We start from the raw sequence: 20585 nt of genomic DNA on the forward strand, positions 1-20585 counted from the left end.
TCAAAGCAAGTGAAGCTTCTCTAAACAGAGGGAAACAGTATCTCTGAAGGCTCCATATTTGGCCCCGACGGTCTATGTTTCCGCTGGGAGATAAAAGCTGGCTTGGGGAAGGTTGCTGTCTCTAGATAGCCTATTAGGGCTGACCTGCTGTCCTCTGTAACCTGATTAGTCGGGTATACCTTACCTTTTGTGGTGTCATTGTAGCTTTTACACACCACTCTCCTCCTACACCTGACCACAGAAAAATCCCATGTGCATCAACGTGCAAGTGTGTATATTACATGCAGCAAAATTTCTTTTATTTCTTCTACATTAATAACCAAATATTTCTTCATTCTTATTTTGTGCATTTCATTCTTTTTTTAAGTGCTTAAATGTGTGCAGTGCAATTCTCAGATAACCAAAGACTTCTCAATGGAAACAAAATCCTAATTCCCAGTGTAAAATTCTAAAACAGTTAACCAAAACTCCTCCAGCTGTTTTAGTGTCTGCTTGACTTCTACTTTGATTTACCCACTGATTGTAGCAGCGATGCTAACGCCAGCTCCTCCACTCCCTGGGCGTGGGCCAGATGTCCAGCCCAGCCTGCGCAGTCCAGAGCCCAGGCCTGAAACCTCACAGTCCCCCAGGTTGGGGCCCTGTTGCTGGAGGCGTCTGCAGGAAGGAAACCTGGAGGTCCAAAGCCACCACCTACTTGTCCTCCATTATCTGAGACAGCTGGTGCATGACAACCTGTGGGGTTGCTAGGGGACCCTACATCTTCTGCACAAAACCAGGGAGACACAAGGACAAGCATGCATACACACGCATACACACACACACACTCTCTCTCTCTCTCGCTCTCTCTCTCTCTCCCCCTTCCTGCAACAGGACTCTTTGATTAGGCAGCAGCGTTGTGTCAGGCCCCATTCACAGAGAGCCATTCATAAAGTGCCCAGACAGCCTCGCTGCGTCACCGCCTGCCTGTCACACGAGCCAACGCGGGCTCAGGGTTTCCACTGGCACCTACGCTGGCCTGTATCTCTCCTCGCAAAGCGCTCAGCCTCACCATCCTTAAATATGCTCTTTTGTGTCGTTTTTTTAATCACGGCTTTATGTAGGGGTTTATCAGCAGGGCAAAATCACTCCCCCGTGATGACGTCATCTATGCAGCCCTCAGCCAAGCGGCGGGGAGGGGCCGCTGGACAAGCTCAGCTCCGCAGGAAATAACAAGTGGTGTATTGACCAAACTGAATGAGTGTCGCTCTTCATGAGATACCATCAGCTGAACAACACAATATCGCCATCCAGCAGCGCGCCAACAAAGAACAGCCGCTGGCAGACTGAGGCAGGAATACGCCAGGCCTTCGAAACCACCCAGCAAATCAAAAGTGACTCCAGGAAAATAATTTAGGGGATCCCATTTTTTGCTGAAATGAGGAGAAACAAGAGGGTATGAAGGGGACATGCCGACCACAGTGAAAGGCTTCTTCACCGACTCAGGATTCTGAAGCATATAGACATTTGAAACACAGGCCATAATCCAGCTATGATGGGTGTCCCATCAACATCCACTGCACAGTGCTGATTAAGTTTAACCTTGGTTTAAATGTTCCCACCCAGTCACATCCAATCTAGTTGCTGGTATTTCCACAAGGTTTCTTTTTAATACTATGCTGCACAATGGTGCGTCTCACTGATCCATATCACGTAACACTGCTTTGAGATTGCAGTGTGGATTAGTAGTAAAGCAGCAGGCCCCGTAACTTAAACTGCTCCGATTCCCATGAGTGACACTACTGCTGCACCCCTAAGCAAAGCACTTAACCTGAATTACTTCAGTAAACATCAGGCCGCATTTAATGGAATACGTTTGAGACGCTCTGAACAAGGGTGCCAAGCAACTGAACAAATAAATAAAACTTAAAAATCAATAAAATTACAATTTCAAACATCCATGAGAAACACATGATGGCACTATCGCTGGGGCAGGGTGGCCCTGATGGACTGAAATCCAAACTGATTTGATCCCCCATCCCTCTCAGAACATCATTAGTCTCACCTAGAATAGAGAGGGGAACAGCGCTGAAGTGGCTGGCTCAGGTAGAGACAGCTGCAGGTGTGAGAGGCATACAGGTAACATACAGGTCAGTGTAAATTGCAAGGTGCACAGGAAGGTCTTGGGGATAATGGTGTCTCTCAGCCGAATCCCTTACGCTGAGGTGTGGAATACTCACACAGCACAAGGGGCAATGACGACAGCAGCAAGATACCCCTTGGGAATATTCTTCTTGCGGCAATATGAGTAAAAACACAACCCAATCCCACTTTACGAAGTGACAAAGGAGAGTCAACTTTCTTTTATTACAAGTAATGGAAAGAACGGAAATGTGTAACTGTGTACCATAAAAAAGACCATCATTGATCTGATTGTGATCCAACAGGGACACACACCCAATGGTTTATTTTTGGACTAATCTGTATGTAAGTATTTTACATAATGCATTTGCTCATCTTTAAGGAAGGTAGTGCAGATATTTTGTTTGACTGAAAGCATTAGCGGCTGGGCATTGGTGCTGTGGGTGTGGTCACTGCACTTGTTTTTCTTAAATACTGGCTCTGGTTTTTGATGAAATCATTGGTGCTCCTCCATACTGGTGGCTAATAGGTAAAATAGAATCACCCATGAATACAGTAAATTTGCTGTATAATACAACCAAAAAAATACTGAAAAGAGAAACAATCACTACCCCTTTGCAGAGGCACAAATTATGATCAGTTTTGAGCCCATTAAATGTTCAGTGAATTCAGGCAGGGTTTTATAATAAATAAGTTTAGATTGAACAGATTTTGACAGAGATTGAGAGGGAAAAGAAAGAGGTGTCTCTCTGGCCTGCTGATCCCCCGGGATACAGACCATGCTCATTGGAGGTATGGGACCTGAAAACCACTGTCCTGCACGGCTCTGCTAAACTCCAGACAACGGTGTCAGGAAATAAATACTTTAAAAATTAAAAAAAAAAAAAGAAAAACAGCCTCATTTTCCAATCACAATGCTAAAACTCCAAGGCATAAAAAAATTAAAAATGAAAATTTAAAAACAAAAAAAAGTGGGGATTAAAAAAAAGACTGCACCTCACCCCGCTGGCAGACAGCAGCCGGGTAGGAGCAGTGCCTGCCCGGACGGAGACGCTAGTACCGAGGGGGCGGGGCAGGCCGCTTAAAATGCACTGCTAAACCTTGATGCTTACACTGTGAATACATTCAGGTGTTTGATGAGGTCACTCCATCAGAGGTACATTTGGCACACAAAGATCGTCTGTAGTTGATTCTGTTTAGTTTCTCATGCCCCCTCCATCTTCGTTTCTTCCTTAGTACCGTTCACATACTGCAAGAAGGAAATTCAACTCCCGCAACCAAACGCAGGAGCCTATTGGTCAGGAGGGGCGGGCCTGTCTCCCCCGGGGGCCGGCCTTCCCACCTCCCGGGAAGGCGGTAGGGGGCTAGGCTCTGGAGCAGAGAGGGGCGGGCCGGCGAGCTCCTGCGCTCTCTGCCGCCCTGTGTCCGTCTCCCAGCTCTCTCCCTGCCCAGGAGTTCACTGGGATAGGCATCCCATGCAGCCTCAGATCCCGTGGGTTAAGTCTGTGATGACATTGGCCTTCACCAGCTTGCGGAGAAACTCCTTCTCTTTTGAAATGTTGTGGGTCCAAGACTGCAGAGGGAGGAAAGGAGAGGAGGGGGGAAGAAAGGTTAGAGCCTTCAGACAGAGGCTTGTGACCCACACACACTGCACAGACATGCGCATTCAGAGCCTCCCTAAATCCCGTATATATGTGTGGACACAATGAGCCGCTGCACTTTCAGTCTTTTGATCTGAAAAGTGAAAACAAGATCTCCTGACTGATAGTGATAGCAAAAAGCGACCATGCCAACTTAAAGGGATCACCCAGAGCAAACAGGCCATTGTAGCAGGCAGAAAACCACCGCATTGTTCAACCAAAGCCACCATTACTCATACACAGAGCGGGGCATTCAGCACAGAGGATGAGAGAGAAAGCGGGATTACTGAACAATCCGCGGCGCTACACTGCGCACATTCGGCCAAAGCAGCTCTGATTTGTATGTGAGTGAACTGAAATGCACTGGCTGTTGAAAGACAGTGAGGTAATAACTCGTAGTGGCTCTGCAAGACAATACTGCCCCCCCCCACCATAACAGAGCGCCTGCTGACATCTGGGGGGAATGTATGGGTTTAGGACAGTGAAAGACTGTGTACACTAGCCCCGGCTCAGCGATACCTCTTACAGGGGTTTTTACATTCCAGGTAGATCTCAGTCGGGGTGGAAACTGGTCTCTCTCAGCTTTTGTTCCTTTGTTTGTTTCCTTGTTCGTTTCAACATTGAGGGCCACCTGGAAATACCTGCGTTTGTGATGCTGTGGGTTGGTAAATTAATTATTTGTGCCGTCCCTGTATCATTTTTGCGTTACTGCATTACAACAGAAACACAGAGAAGAGCCCGTTAGAGATGGTTTATATTGTGAAGAGGAAGTTACTACCGCTACTATGAGCAGTAGCAAAATCATTGTGTTTCATTCAGTTCATTCATGTTTCATTCATGTTTCTTTAGTCTTCAAATTAGCTTCCTTATGGATATACTGTAGAGTGTACAGAAATTTGCTGAAATTTGAGAGCACTTTATTAACCCTTTTATTCACTGCTGGCATGTGGGGGTGGAGTGAGGGGCACCTGACCTCTCACATCACTGGAATGGGTGCAGAGTCAGTTGTTCCTTTCGAAAAGGCACCGAAAACTCACACCACCATGCCTTCACGTTACTGTAGCCTATCAGACCAAAGCGTAACAGTTCCCAGCTGAAACCCCTCCCTATGTTTCACTCAGTCATACAGCTGGAACCACGAATATTCACTTCCACACTAGTGAGACACCGAGGTTTGAGCAACTGTCTTTGGAATGCCATTTTCATCAGTCATGTCCTGTTTTACCTCAGACTGATGGTGGTTGACAACAACTAAGGTTAAAAGACACATTTTCCCTTCCCCAGGAGCCACCAAACAAGGAAGCAATCACCAAATAGCATCTTGCCTCTTGGCGACTGGAAACCAACTTCACATGAGGAATTAGGAATGCCTTCCTGCACTCTGCGATGGCTTTTAACCCCTTTCAGGAGCAAAACTAAAGTGCAGAAAATCGGGGTGTACAGAGAGCTCCCGAGCGAGTGGCCGCCTGGTCCCCCGCTGGGCCGTTTCTGTAACCGGAGCTCAGGGTTTCTGTGAGGAGCACGGCCTGGGTGGAGACTGAGAGAGAGCCCTTTCTCCCCACGCTTCCTGAGGGGCCTTTCAAAAGCACAGTGCTGCAGACCACCAGACCTGCGACGGATCCCACCAACACCACTGCTGGGGCAACATTTCACTGTAGCTGGCTGTTACCAGGAACGGCACCCAGAGTGCAGTTAGCACAGCAGCTCTGAGGCCCTGCGCCAGCTGAAATGCAAGCTGCCATCTTGGGTCACATTAGACCAGCACACATACAGCTAAAGTGGGTCAGTGTCGACCAGCACACATCTTCTCTGTACTACTGGGTCTCTGGTCCTTGACTGTGGCTGGCAGCACACTTCCTTCTGCTCTCGGGAGGAGAACTCTGACCCCCCTGGTCAGGATTCAGCCACCTCTCCTCAATTGCCCCTCACCGCATAAGTTTTGAACAACGTGTTAAAAATGCGCAGATCAGTGAAATTCACCACAGACTACAGCACATCCTGTTTTCTGTCTGACTGGAGCGTTTTTTAATAATCAGTACAGCGCACACATTTACAGCAACTGAAATTACACTCTGAGCAGCTCATTCCATTAACCCCAGCCTCAAATCACACACTTATGCTTCCCCCACCACTCCTCCAGATAACTGACCTTCTCTCAGGTCACAGGAATTGCCATTTTAATGGGCTCTGACTGGAGAAGACGAATCTAGGAGCAGCAGTCTATTGTGGCACTCAAATTTAAAGAGAATCACTGGATCTGCTTGATGGTGTACGGGTTCCTCAAACAGAGGCGCAAACAAACCCCCCAAAAAAAAGCACCCCAGGCTCCCTCTGAGAAGATCTCCCCACTCTCCATAATTCAGGAAAGGCAGACAGCTGAAATACAAGAGCAGCGTGCGTCTCTGTAGGGACAGCGTGCTGTCAGCCAGCAGGGCTAGGTCACATGACCACAGGGGAAATGGACCTTCTGCACTGCCGGGGCACATGGGACAAAGGCTGATTTATGACAGCTCACGAGGTGTGTGTGCTTAAGGAAAGCCCTGGATTGTCTAAGGGGTGGGGTCTCCCACTCCGGACTACTCCACGCTCCCTTAGGCTTGGGTTTATATGGAGAAGCCTGGCTCCCTGTCACAGAGGCCACACGTCTCCCCAGAAGAGTCTAGCTGATTAACGGGAGGAAGCGCACACCCGCTTGCCCTTAATGTAAACAGGAGTATGGGCAAGACTCTCTGGTTAAAGACAAAGCCTCACTTAATGTGTGCTCCTACCACTAGCTGCTGCTCGGCCCTTAAGTGAGTCTGCACAGAAGAGGGTAATGTGGTCTTGTCATGCATGTGTGGAGATTACAGCAAATGACTCATCTGTCAGTCAATGCAATTCCATACAATCAGCGTTCCCCTCCCAATAGAACGTGGGCCCTGCTTTGCATTAACACCAATATTAAGACTGCGTGACGACTGTATGGAAAAAATGAATTGGAAGGGGGATAAAGGCTCCTGTTAAGTATACCATAACATACCTCTTCTCTAAGGAGTGGCTTATTATGAGGCCTTTGTTAGGAAAATTTCACAATCCATTCATCTGAGTTACAGAAACAAGCTCAATTTTAAATTCAGCATTTCTTATCTCTGCCATTGTCACCCCAAGCGCTGCGTTTGGAATTCAAGCCTCAGGTAAGCCCTAAAGCCGCATACAAATTCCTTCCATATAGTGAGTGTGTTGTTCCATGGGGGGGATAGACGTGAGTATCTTCTTAGGAGAGAGAGAAAAGGCCAGGTATTACCAATGCTGTGTGGGATAAAAGAGAAGCTAAATCAGCTAAATCACTAGCAGCCCACTTGGAAAGAAAAGGCCCCATCGGGAAGCCCCCTAATAGCCACACACCCTTGTGGAAACCTGAAGCCCATTCTTGCGTGTGTCTGTCCCTCGGCACTGGGATCTGGTGGCTGACATGCCATTTTAAGAGTACGGCGCTGTTATTTTAATCCAATATGGCTGGTACGTCTTTGAGATTCACCACTAAAGCGCACCTATAGCAGGGTGTATCTAGGAGAAAATAAACCTCAGGGAAAGTCTCAAGTCAAACTAATGACTTTCACTTGATTGATTCACCATGTTATTTTCCTGAAAATGATTTAAAAAAAAGATTTATTTTAAGTTCCAAATACACATACGTTACATTGGAACTGCAGTCTAAACAACTTATTAATTTTCAGACAGAAGTGCTAGGTGCCCTTTCAATCCCTTCAATCCTTTAAACAACAGTGAAACAGAAGCTTTGCTGAAGGGGGTCAGTCGGTGTCTACATCAGAGCGTTTGAGTGTGGCACGTTTCGCTTACACAGGTAAACGCGTATGCTGACTACATGTTGCTTAAGCCAGCGCAGGGCGCAGCGGTGTGTCAGTACTCTACCTCCTTGATGGCGGACATCTTGACCGTCTCGTAGTAGTGCAGGGGCGCGTGCGGGGTGTTCATGTCATACCCGAATCCAGCCACGGCCACCTCATCACAGTTATGGAGGGCCATCGTTATGGCAACAGTCCCCAGCGTTGGAATGTTCTGTGAAAAGGATGCAGGGTTTCACTTGTGGACATACAACACATCGTATGCATACGGACAAGCATCAGAAAATGACACCTCTTCACAACACAGGGTGTTATGACAATCCATCTGTTAGTAGTTAAAATGGATATAATCAATTGGAAACAGGGAAATGAAAAAAGCAAGCTATTAATAGAAGTGTAGTACAAAAGTGAGCATTTCATTCTGTAACTGGAGAGTTGACAAACTGCCAAGACCAATGGCCTGGATCTCCTTAAGTCACACTACATTTACAGTTAGTTTAATAGCCAAGATGCTGTGTAAAATGATGTGTGGTATGCCGGTCTCTTGAAGGACACTGTAGCGGGGGCTCCTTATCTCAGGTGGTGGAGGACTGTGGGGCTAATGGAGGAGATGACACAGCCTCCTCTGTGTGAGGGTTTTATCAGAGCGGAAAATGAGTGACGGCCTTAATCCCACTCCTCCTGATAACGCAGAGACTGCACCACACTGGCTGCCCGCACACACAGTGCAGAGCTTCCCCTTCCCTTCTCCAACAGGCAATCGCAGCTCCTGAGAGGGACAGGCTTCTGTGATGACGTCACGACGGAATGTCACTTTCAAGTACTGCTTGCATCGTTTGCGCTCACTCTTCTGGTATGGTACTCACTTTGTTCTAAGGTGGCAGTGTAGCATAATGGGAAGTGGCGGGGTTTGTAACTGAAAGGTTGCTGGTTCAATTCCCTGCTGGGGCACCCTTGGGCAAGGTACTTAACCCAGAATGGCATCAGTAAATCTCCAGCTGTACAAATGGATAACATGTAAAAACAGTGACCCATGTAAGATAAGAGTGTCTGCTAAATGACTAATGTACTGTAATGTAATGGATAGAGTTGTTCGGTCTTGGCCACCGCGGTTGCCTCTGTGCCCCATCACAACTGCCAATTTCTGGGCAGTCTCCACCTCAGCATCTGGCAGGGGGAGGATGTAATTCAACCCACTTTCCCTCTTGGTTTTAAGGCCTGCGGCATCTTTGGCCAGGTTAGAGGAGCTCCTAATCACCACTGAAAGAGAGGCTGGCTGCCCGCTTCTGTCGGTTTGGCATTACAGAATCAAAGGGGAGGATGTGTCAGGCGGTCCGCCCAGATCAGTCCCGTATGGGTCAGCTTCCTGCCTGCCCTACCCCCCAGGCTCCAGCCAGCCCCACGTGCTCTGCATATGTTCAGAGTTCAGCTGCGGGTGTCCTGGTGCTCAGGCCCTCAGCTGGGAAACGTCCCACACCCTGTCCTGCTCACTGGCTGCTGTCACCACCCATCAAAACCAGGGCTGCCTGACAACTTCATCAGCGTCTATACCCAGAGCTGCTCGTTAAAGGGGGAAAAAACTAGGTCATGATTCATTCATGTGTAGAAGGTTGGGTGAAGGAAAATTAGCCAAGGGATTTCCCCTCCCCGCCCACCACCAGCCAGTCATTCCATCTTTCAAAGAAACATCAGAAAGTTTCTCCCTTTATTAAAGTTTCATTTCCTGTGATTGAGGGCCGGGGTGTAGACCCTGTTTATGAGGTCCCAGGTGGAGTCAGAGCTGACGGGCCTCGTGTTTGGGGTTTGTCTGACGCCCGTCACACACACCTCTTTAACAGGCCCCAGGCCGAGCTGCAGCGCCAGGCTGCCCTGCAGGTTCTGCACTCTGTCACAGGGAGCAGACTCTACAAGCAGGCAGAACAACGCCAGCGTGCAGCATGTACACTGCCAGCAACACATGAGGTAGCTGTGTTTACTCTACATCTGAGGACAGAAAGCCCTACAAGACCGTCTTACAGCACAGCATTGGTACACGATTAACGGACAGGAATCCAGCATGGATGTGACATCTGATGACCTCTGTGTGTTCGTGCAAACACAGCATAGAGTGCCAGGCCAGCTGCGACTGCAGGAGAAGGAGGAGGTCAATGTACGGGCGGTTACCGGGGTCAGAGGGGCTGTGGCACGGCATCGGCTCTGGCACTCACCCCCTTCCCCATAAGGCCGTTGTTGAGCGGTAGGCCGATGAACTGGAAGGCGGCTTCCTGGATGAAGTAGGGGTTCAGGATGCGCATCTCCGAGGGCTCCCTGGGTACGTGTTGCGCCACCGACTTCCAGAAGCCCTCTGTGCCCCGCTGAGCAAGGGAAGAAGAGAAGGAAGGATGAGAGGAAGAGAGAAGAGGGAGACAATTTAGCCAGAGAGACCATGAAACCACAACTGAAAAAGCAACAACTCTTTTGTGGGAACTCTACAAACCGACTGTGAGAGAGAACTCCTTAAAGAGGAACACTGCCAAAAGCCCAATATGTTGCCCCAGAGTCTTAGCACAGTTACCTCTCCACTTTCCATCTGTTTTGTAAGCCACTGAGACAAGGCAGAGACAGAGAGCCTATACATGTTCTCCGGTTATCTGGATGGGCTAAGGACAGCCGAAGAACATGGAACAGGCTATCCAGACACTTTCAAGATCAGCCAAAACGTGCAGCTTTTTCTCAAGGTGAAAATTAAAACGTGACCACCATGGGTGTTCTGGAGCCTGGAGCCACAGGTACACATTAATTAGGGGATCCCATAGCCTGACTCTTGACTCCATCCTGCACTGTGATTAGGCAACATAACACTGACGGCAAGCAAAGTGACAACAGCCTCAATGGCAACCAGCCAGTAAATTTATTGGATGTAATGGAAATCACCTGTACAAATAAGCGAATGTTGCCTTTGATATCCCAAATAAAGGGAGCCACCATTGAACATGGCAGATGGCTTTGATCTGGCTTGGCCTTGTGCCAGTGGCAAGCCAAGGCATGCAACATCTTTCCTGTCAACAGGGTTTGTGCTAAAGATCTGTACATCACTGCACAGTGGCAGCAATCGAGTGGGACTACTCCACATCTGGAATCTAGCACCTTCTTTTATAAGTGCAGAAAAGGAAGACTAATTATGTTGGCAAAAACCACAAGAGAGGAATGGATGCAAATATAGCAATAGCAAGTATGAAGCCAACGTGCTTCAGTATGACAAGACATGTCAGAATAAATGGTCTTTACTCCCATGGTTGCTCAAGCACAGAGGAAAATGATCATCACGACACTTGAAGACATTTCTAAAGTTTGTCCACTTCAGGGGGAATTGTAAATTTTCAGGTCTACCCTTCTGCAGTTCATAAATCTTCAGCTCTTTTCAGTTCTTCTTCCCTAAAATGGGAAACGCAAAACCCGCAGAGTGTGTGCTGGCCCATCACACAGCACTGTCATAGCCAGTGCCGTGCTGGCTACTAACACGTCCACCTGTGTGTGAAGGGTGTCCGCGCGGCTCTGCGTGTGTGTCTGTTCCCCAGGCAACGCTGCCTTCCCGCTGTCGGTGCCGGTGATGCCGGCCACCTGGAACAAAGTGCCGCCGCCACCGCCGCCGCCGCGCTCGCCGAGCTCAGACAGCTCCTTCTATAGTAAACATAGGGAGAGGAGCGCGGGGCCAGATCTGATAGACTGAGCATGCCCGACGGAGGTGCCGGGGCCTGACCGATGCGCAATCAGCCCGCACTGCCCGGGGCCATGAAACCGTCAGACTGAGCAGTGCGTATCGGGAGACGGCATCCACCCAGCGGATCCGCTTAGGCTGCTAGAATATGAAAATGAAAATGCTTTTCTTTGGGAGGGTGGTTATCATACGAATCAATCAAGTGACTTAAAACAACTACGGCGCGTTTTGTCTTGTGCTACAGAATTATAGATTAAAACAAACGTGGACTGGAATGTGTCTTACCAAAACAAAAATATGATACTGGCAAAAACGTATGTCCACTCCAGTCCTCTTCAAAGCACATTTTAAAAACTCTGCATGACGACATGGCATTCCTATAGCTCTCTGGGATTAGTACATATAAAGGAAAATGGGTTGGTCTGTGGTTATCTGCATATTTGAAATTCATTTATGTATTCATTTATAATCACTAACACGTGAGACAGAGAACCAGAGCTCTCTGTCTCTAAGGAACAGGAAACAAAGGAAACAAATTTCATGTCTCTACCTATTAGATCAGACTGCCTGAGGCTGGTTAGTGTTGGCTGATTTGGGACAGCTCAAACAGACATTTACAACAGGATGTTGGATATGATCTTTACATTTCTATCTACTGAATTATGCCTCCTGAATCATGGACACATCTACATGAAGCAGTCCCCTGTCATGACAGAGCAAGAATTGTTGAAGAAGACGTAGGTGTCAGAAAAGGGGAATAATTACTTTTATTGTGCCACTGAAATGTTGCAAGATTACTACAGTACATTGCACAATCAAAACGTAGCAGCTGTGGAGACAGCACTTAAAAGAGGTGATGACTGTTGCAGGTGGGAGGACTTAAGTCTGTGGAAGACATGGCACAGACATGGCACAGTAGTGGGGGTCCAGTTGCATGGTCTCTTCCTCACCTTACGGTTTTTGGGAGACGTGGCACACTCATGGGAGTACAGTTGCATGGTCTCACCCTCACCTCATCTCAGAGCCAGAAGACACAGTGAAACTACCATTTCCACAACACCTTTCAGTACCAACAGACTGTCAGCTATTTAAGAGAGAGCTGGGGGGGGTGGGGGGGGGTGGGTAGTGATGGGCCAATACACTTCTACTCTTTAACCAGGTATACAAAGCAATTCACTGTCTGAGTCGATTGAAGTGAAGATTACAGTTAATACGAAGACAGTGAAACACCAACTTGAATTATTACTGCATGATAAACTGCCCTGGCCATTATAATAACAGGGATAACCTCAACGTGTGCCTCTTAAAAGAGAAGTGATAATCTCAGTATCGACTATGACATTCTTCGCTTTAAAATCAAGCCCATATAAAGGCATGGGAAGAGGACAGTGGCTTGATAGGTTGGACAGATGTTCCTTCAGTAGGCAGCTCTCCTCTGCTCCCTGGGATGGGGGGGGGGGGGGTGTACACAGGTCTGGGCAGTGTGGCCGATCATGCTCTCAGCCAGGTAAGAGCCAGCCCCAGGTACCTGGCCCTGCTGCAGAGAGAGCTGTTAGGATTTGTGCTCTGTTCTCAGCTTTTACAGGCCATGTGGTTTGCCTTTACACCCTGCCAGAGGCCAGTCAAACACATTTATATTGTTCCAGGAGGATGAACTGTGAGCTTGTAACAGCAGTGCATACGCCACATGGGAAGGATTTCTTCTGTGGTGTATTTCTTTATTCCTCTCGTTTTAAATCCATAACACACAATGAATTATCATATGACATATCCTTTCATAATGAACTGCCACTAGCCCCACTTTTCACCAACCACAGGCTATGGAACAGGCTACCACCACAGAGGTCACCACCATGAATGAACACCAGCCTTTCCCAGTGAACAGTGAGGATTCCCTTGGCAAAGCCTGGGTGAGTGGGTTCTGTGACTGTCATGCTGGATTCTGCGTTCTGGCTTTTAACCATGAAAGGAGGTGCAGTAGACCCATAGTGTGTTTAAACATTCAGCAGAGGTGATATCCAGAATGCCTTTACTGACTCCCACACACTGAAATTAATATTACTTTCAAGTTCCCAATAATAATAATAGGAAATAAAACAGGAATATTTTGAGGGTCTGCACAACATCAGCTGAGGCTGACTGCCTGGTATTATTTCAATTTGATTAATGCTTATGGCTTATTTTCTGTTATGATCTCTGTAACATATTTAGTTCCCCTGGCTTAACAAGCTGCAGGTATTTCTCGGGCTCAATTTCTCATTGTGGCCTTGCTTATTAAAGCTCCCGGCGAAGTTAAGAACACCATTTACAACAAACGCCACCTGGCAGAACGCTGCGAACCTGTTAGCTTGCTCCCTGGACCCCTGAGGGGAACCCGATCCCGGGGCGGTCAGAGGAGGCGACGGCGCGTGAAAGGGATCCTGACGGATCGCCGTGGCAGCGCGGGAACGCTAACGACCGCAGGGCTCCGGTCAAACGCAGCCGGCCTGTAACTGATCCCCCCCACCCGCACGCAATGCCGCGGCGGGCGAGAGCCCCTGCGGGAGCCCCGCTCAGCTCCGCGTTTAACCAGCTTCCCGCGTGGCCGCTGAGCAAGAAAACGCAAACTGCCGGGGGGGGGGGGGGGGGGGGGGATGATCAGCCACTCTCGCTGCGCGCTCCCTTTAAAAGCCGTCCTCTTTAGACCGAGCTGGAATGAAGACAGCTCAGGAGAAGTCACAGAGGCTCCCAGCAGCGGGGCTGTAAGTGTAATTTAACAGTTATTCTATAGCTGCACTGAGAAACAAGGGATTCCTGCTGTGATAATAAATATTCTGTTCTTTAAGAGGCTTTCATGCTTGGGGGGAAAATTGATGATGAGGGAATCCGGAAATGGATGACCGCAGCTCGATGTGTGTTCAGTGCCAGAAACTCAGGGAGGGGAAGGGGCCATTTGGAATTGCCACGAGAGGTTAGAAAATCTCCAGGTGTTCAAAGCTCTGACCTGATTAGAGTAATGAAAACGGAAATAAAACCCAACACTGAAAAGATGTGAGGGGAGAGGTTAGTATCCTGCAGAGAGAGGGAAAGAGAGAGAGGCAAAAAAGAAGGAAATTGACTGTTGAATAGCTCATGTACCCTTTGGGAGTCAGAGAAGATGTGATTACACACTGAATATTACAAAAAAAGCCAACATGAGAGAAAACTCTTTCACAGCAAGTCTCCAATCGAAGATAAACTGAGATACCCTGCAGGATATTAATCCTATAAAGGCATATCTAACTCCAAGTCAAATGCAGATTCAACACTACACAATCATAATGGCCACTGAATAATGACTTGTAGGAAAATGAATGTTAACTTTTGTCAGCTCCTTTGAAGAGTCAGCATACTGGTAATACACAAATAACAAACGAAGTAACACCTCCCCACACTGGTCTAAGGACCCATTTCACTTCACAACTGATACTATATAACAGAACAATGTGAAATTCCCTTTTACATTGCCTATTTAGGACATGAGAGTGTTTTTGTCTCCAGTTTGGGTTGAACTTCCATTTAAAATGTATGGTGGGGATAGTTAATAAACCGGTAATAAAACCAAAGGAATGCTTTGGGTTTCAGTGAAAGACAATTCAAGTACAACTATGAACCATTACTTTGACCAACAGAGTGAAACGGCATGCAGACAGACCACGGGATTACCAGCATTCACTCATTAAAACAAACAACAACAAAAAACAACAAAACACACACAGAAACAAGACGTTGTAGGTTTATGGCTTTCAGTCCAAATTAAAAACACAATGTGATCTTTGGCATTCCGTGGTTGTGCCCAAGATATTTCCTTTCTGACTCCAGCAGAAGCAGGACTGGTGTATCTGACATGACAGCTCCGCTCTACCCTGCAGTGTTATCACAGACAAACTTTGGGGAGAAACACAGTAGTGAAACTTTCCAAACAAGAGGGGGTTCTGACACAGCATGTAGAGAAGCAGAGTTTGAGGTGGAGAGCTTACTGCTGATAAAGGCGTAACTGGGCCGCTCTTCAATCCAGACCGAAACGGTGGACATATTTGGAGCCGTTTTGGCTGGGAGGTTTAGTATTTGCTGCTTCTTTTCTTCTGCATGACCATAAATATGAAGGGAAAGGAGGAGGGGGGAAAACTCCCCCCCCCCCCCCAAATCTCAGCAAAAATCTCATTTTCAGAATCGTCATGCACACCACACAGACAGATGTGAAAAGAGATGTTGCTCTTAATCGACCCCTGCCTCTGACCCATCACCACAATACTAGTGTAACAATCCTTGTGGTCTGGAGAGACGGCAACAAAATGGGGTGAGCCAAGACCACACAGACAACAGCAGGGCAGGTCAATTAGGCGGCTACCTCAATTCAATCAAACAAAAAACACAAGACTGCCAAACTGCCCTGAGGCCTGCATATTCCTCACAGCTGAGGCTAACTGGGACTGGCCTTAGTTAGTACTTGGACCGCTAGAGAAAACGCAGTTGCTGCTGGAAATGATGTCAGGGGGCCAGCAGGGGGCCTTCCCATACAGTTCGCTCACTACGCAGTCCTTCACATTCCCTAAACACCTTTCTTCCACAGTCATCAATGTAAATGAAAGGAGTTCTCAGCTGACCTTCTTGATTATATTAAAGTCAAACAAATAAACACATAAGTTATCAGAAAAAGTAACCCCGGGGGCATTAAAAAGCCCAGGAAAAAGTCATACAAAAAAATAAAAATGATATACCAATATACCCGAGGCTGTGACCTGGGTTACCAGAGCCTACTAGTGCGATCCTTAATGACGCTTTCTGAGAGTACACTGCTGTCACCTAGGTGGACTCTGGTATGCTGGCTACCATGAAGCCCTGATAAGGTTTGCATTGCGCTGTTGCTCAGCTCTGACCGAGGCAGGTCCTCTTAATTGAGGAGGCTTTCCCGGGGTGGAAGCCAGTCCTGGGAGCCACTCTGCTCCCTTATGACGCCGCTCTGGTGGCCAGTGGAGCGGGAAACATAATCCTGCCTCACAATAGCGGCAGTGGTGGCCCGTCTGGAAGCAGGGGGAGGATCACAGGGCACCGCGCACAGCACTGAGCCTTTATCCAGGCGCAACCAAGCTGGCCCCCACAAAGCTTCAACAAAAGAGCGGCACAGACACAGCCCTCAATTCAATCCCTCTGACTTTCCGCTGGGGAAGATGCAATAAATGGCGCTGTCCTGAGGCACTTTGGAGTGTCTTCGGCTGCTGTGGCGTGACAGGACATCTTTGTTGGCCCAAAAACTGGTGAGGACCGGCGGGGTGCTACACACTCTTCTGATGAGATTTGTAGAGCCTCTTCTTGTCTTCAGTAACGCCCGTGCCTCACTGTGCCTGTCACCTTGATTGCTAATGACTGAAAATGTGTTCTTCAGCCATTTATTTGGGTTCAATTCATCAAACAAAAATGAATATGTGCGTGCTTGCGGTTCAGAGAACACCGGATTTTTGCTTAATGCTAAGCTAAACGTAATAACTTCACCTTGCAGTGCCGTAGGCCACACCATGGCAGAGTGCCCTGCTATTAACATAACTTTGTTGGTGATTTCTCAACTTTCCAAGTTATTCAAAAAGGTCAGTAAATCTCAACCGCAAACTATTAAAGCTAAATGAACTGTTTTTACAGGCATACACTGGTATGCGAGTCTCAGACAGTGCTGTAGATGCCGGTTGCCTTCAGTCTGCTGTCCCACAGATGTGGTTCTGTTGCAGCCAGTAGCTGTGTGGAGAGGGCTTGGCACTCCAAAAGCAAGGCCTTGAAGCCAGGGTGACGGGTAACACACTCAGCTGGGAGCTGCTGCACATCTGCTAGACACATGTCTCCCTGCCAGCCAGGCCCCAGCACAAACAACCTCCTGTTTACTCAGAATCTGCCACAAATAGTCTGAAGCCGGCGCCGAAAACGCATCCAGGGGAACACGGCATCCATTCATGGGACGATCACGGGGGTGACCCCATGTTTTGGTGTGACAGCTGCATTTGCTTTGCAAAACTGCGCTGAAGACCCACTGGGGCTACGGGGGTCGCACTCGTACATTATTTATTGTGTTTACAGAGTTCTCTGTGTGTCATCCATGTCTCGCTGCAGAAAAAACTGTTTTTGTTAAGTGAAAGGAAGGGGTGTTTTATGAGGGTGTCAGATTCGTGAAACGGAGAAGGAGGATTCATTCAGCAATGCTCTCACGAGTGGGGAAAAGATCTGAACGCCTCAGAAATACCAGTTTCCCTTTGTTGGGAGGAATCTGAGGCATTTGCCTGTTTTCTGCGGCAGCCGTGACCTTTGTCTCCCGGGCCGTTTGCTGGTCCCCTTCTCCCATTCTGAGACCAGCCCGTGTGTGAAGCCTGTGCCTTCGCACTTTCATCCCAGAAAGCTCAGAACAAAGGCACTGATTAACAACCTTTGCTGCTGGGAGCTGCGGCCTGCGCAGCATAGCCACTGGGCAGCTGAGGCAAGTCTGGTTGATACAAGGGGACAATTGTGAGAGTGGCTAATGTTTTGCTGAAGTGCCTCGAGGACAGCTCTTTGGTTTCTGTCGCTGGAGCGGTCCTGATCCTCGCCGTGGAGCAGCTCGGGGAGAGCACGTGTCTGCTGGGGAAAGTGCTTGACTCAGCCTCAGCCTCCCCTCTGGGCCAGACTGGGGATCAAAGGTTGGTGGTGGAGGGTTTACGTGTCCAAACGTCCACACAGGGGTGGTCGTCACCCTGGCCCGGTGTCACACGCTCGTCATCTCTGGGCGAAGGGGAGATGTGCTCCAGTGGCTGACCCTTTCTCAGCAGAGGGAGATCTGATACAATGCTCCTCTGAGGCCTTTCAGGCGGGGAAGGCCACATGGCTGCCAGCGTCTTTTTAAACCATTCTAGGATCAGCGGAACAAACTGACAGATACGACGCAGGCTGTCTGTACTGCCTGGAAGCCTGTAGGCCAACTGAGTGAAAATCAAAGAAATGGATGGAAGTCCACTCAGACCGTTTTATTCACATGAAAGCTGATCTTAACTCCAACTCGAGGTAAAGAACAAACATGCTGTTATGAAAGGTGTGAAGATCTGGTCAGTTCATTCACATCCAAGGAAAATCCACCACATCGGTTTCTCCAGCGTTTAACAACTCTTTCAGCCAACTGGAGGTGAACAAAGCCTCAATGACACCATTGTACAGGAAGTATATTCATTTCAAATATATTCATTTTTTTTGCACATCTTCATTTCCAAGCCTATTTTTGGAGCTGTGACATGCTGGTGTTTGTCTTCCAAACATCACCATTCTAACCCTAAGAATGGAGATGTTCATATGAAAAGAATAATGGAATCTGTGGACTGAATACTGACTTTCAAAGCAAGTGAACATCAATGGGTGTCCATTTCCTCCTACTAAGTGAATCCTGGCATATCCTTCATAGCTGACTGCTCCCATAGTGTCTCTGAATCCACCCGTCACTACACACTGCGATCTCTTGCAGTGGAGTACCTCTGGTCTTTGATAAGGTGATATCCACTATCCCTTCAAAGGCAGATAAAACGGTCTCCCATTGCTCGGGACCACGGGTTGGTAATCCCATAGCCCCACCAAATTGCTATCTGTCACTGTCGGACATCAGATCCTCCAGGCCTCCTACCCCACTACCACCACCCAGGGGTTTCACAATGACACACGTAAGGCAGAGGGTGGGACACTGGGACATCCAAAGCGCTCTTTCAGCACAGATGTTTCTGGAGAGCAGGTAACAGAGAGGACACCTCTGCTTCTCTCTTTGCACTAATGTGGGAAACATAATCCTCCATTTCACTTACAAAAGTGTCCGAAAAATATCTTACAAACTAAGCTACACACAGTGGAAGATTTCAGCTGAATGGCCATTGTGATGACACGTGGGATGGGGCATCCAGGACACGGGAAAGCCCAAGGCCCTTAAAACTGTCTCTCTACAGTGTATAATTACATCTTTTTTCCATGAATGTTGAAATGCTCTCAGAAAGAGCGAAGTGCTGGAAAAAATAATCCAGCCTAACCTTATGGGTTTTAAGTAATAATAAAGGATTAAAATACATATGGAAGCAGGAAGCAATGGATTAAAAGGTTCTTGTGCTCGCCTGACTTCTCCTTTGTGAATGGACTCGGTGGATTAGTTCGTAAATGTAAAGCATTCCATCAGAGTAATGATTGAATACGTTCCTCTCGACCCCTCTGAGGGCTGCATCACGTCTTTAAAACTCTTTAATGCTCCAGTTATTTCCCTTCACTTTCTCCGTCAGTCACTCTTGTCTCCCTCTCTATCATCTCCACTGGGTACAGATTTGCTTTAAAAAAAAAAAAAAAATGATATTAGCACAGGTATATGGGTTGGGCAGCAGGCGTGCTTAAGAATGGTTGTTTAGATCAAGCTTAGTGGGCCCTGACTGCTGGGTGACATAGCCCATTTCCACAAAGCAAAAAATTCAGCAGCGCATTAGACCTCATTAGCTGCAGCTGGATCCACCTGCACTCTCAGGTACACCTAAGCGTGACCGAACGCAAGCTTGCCACAGCTGGCTGGGATGAGCTTGAAAGCTTTGGAATGTCTCCTTGGAGTATGAAAAATTCTAACTTCATGCTTTAAAACTCTAATTTGAATTTTGAATTAAATTCATCTCCTCTATCACTTCTTTGGCCTTGACCATTTCAATAAACTGTGAAGTTTTATGTGTCCCTTTGAAACTAGTTAATTTAATTCACGATCCCTGAAACACTAACCTGATAACCTGATCACCTGATCACCTCAGCTATAAAACTTTGTTTTCTACTGAAATTAATACAAAAACATTCAAGGCAACATTCATCACAAAGTATTCACAACCTGTCACTTACATCTACCATCCCCTGAAAAGGACATGCCCTGCAGACACCAGCACGCAACCTGAAGGTTTGCGCAGGGTTGATTTCACAGCGTTGTTTTCAAACTGTGAGAGAAGTCAAAGGGCGTTTTCAGCCTCCGCAAGCTCGTCTCGCAGAGCCTGACAGGGTGTCTGCAGACACCGATACCTCGAGACGGGGGACGACACGTCAGAAACACCTGGCTATTGCGCAGCGCTGAGCGCTGTGAAAGGTGGGTTAGCAGAGCTCCTCTCCTGGGACGACTCTTCACTTTCAAAGCCAAAGACAACCTGAAAAGCTTTGCATTCTTTCTCCTTGAGAATGTACATGACACACAAAAGGACACCACCGAAACCAGAACTTCAAAGCTCCCACAAGCAAATGTGTGTGTGTGTGTTTTTTTTT

General features: G+C 47.8%; 1 protein-coding gene across 1 annotated transcript in view; it reads right to left on the reverse strand.

Moving 5' to 3' along the window:
- Window positions 1-3327: 3327 nt before the first annotated feature.
- LOC118795499 (CMP-N-acetylneuraminate-beta-1,4-galactoside alpha-2,3-sialyltransferase-like) overlaps window positions 3328-20585 on the reverse strand; it is a 52068-nt gene continuing 34810 nt past the window's right edge. Inside the window, exons 12-14 of the mRNA XM_036554022.1 lie at window positions 9811-9957; window positions 7671-7817; window positions 3328-3691 (exon numbers count right to left, since the gene is read on the reverse strand). Of these exons, the coding sequence (XP_036409915.1) occupies window positions 3602-3691; window positions 7671-7817; window positions 9811-9957 (384 nt within the window). The 3' untranslated portion in view covers window positions 3328-3601. The remainder of the gene's footprint in view (window positions 3692-7670; window positions 7818-9810; window positions 9958-20585) is intronic.

The sequence above is a fragment of the Megalops cyprinoides genome, chromosome 20 (assembly GCF_013368585.1).
Source record: "Megalops cyprinoides isolate fMegCyp1 chromosome 20, fMegCyp1.pri, whole genome shotgun sequence".
Lineage (NCBI taxonomy): Eukaryota > Metazoa > Chordata > Actinopteri > Elopiformes > Megalopidae > Megalops > Megalops cyprinoides.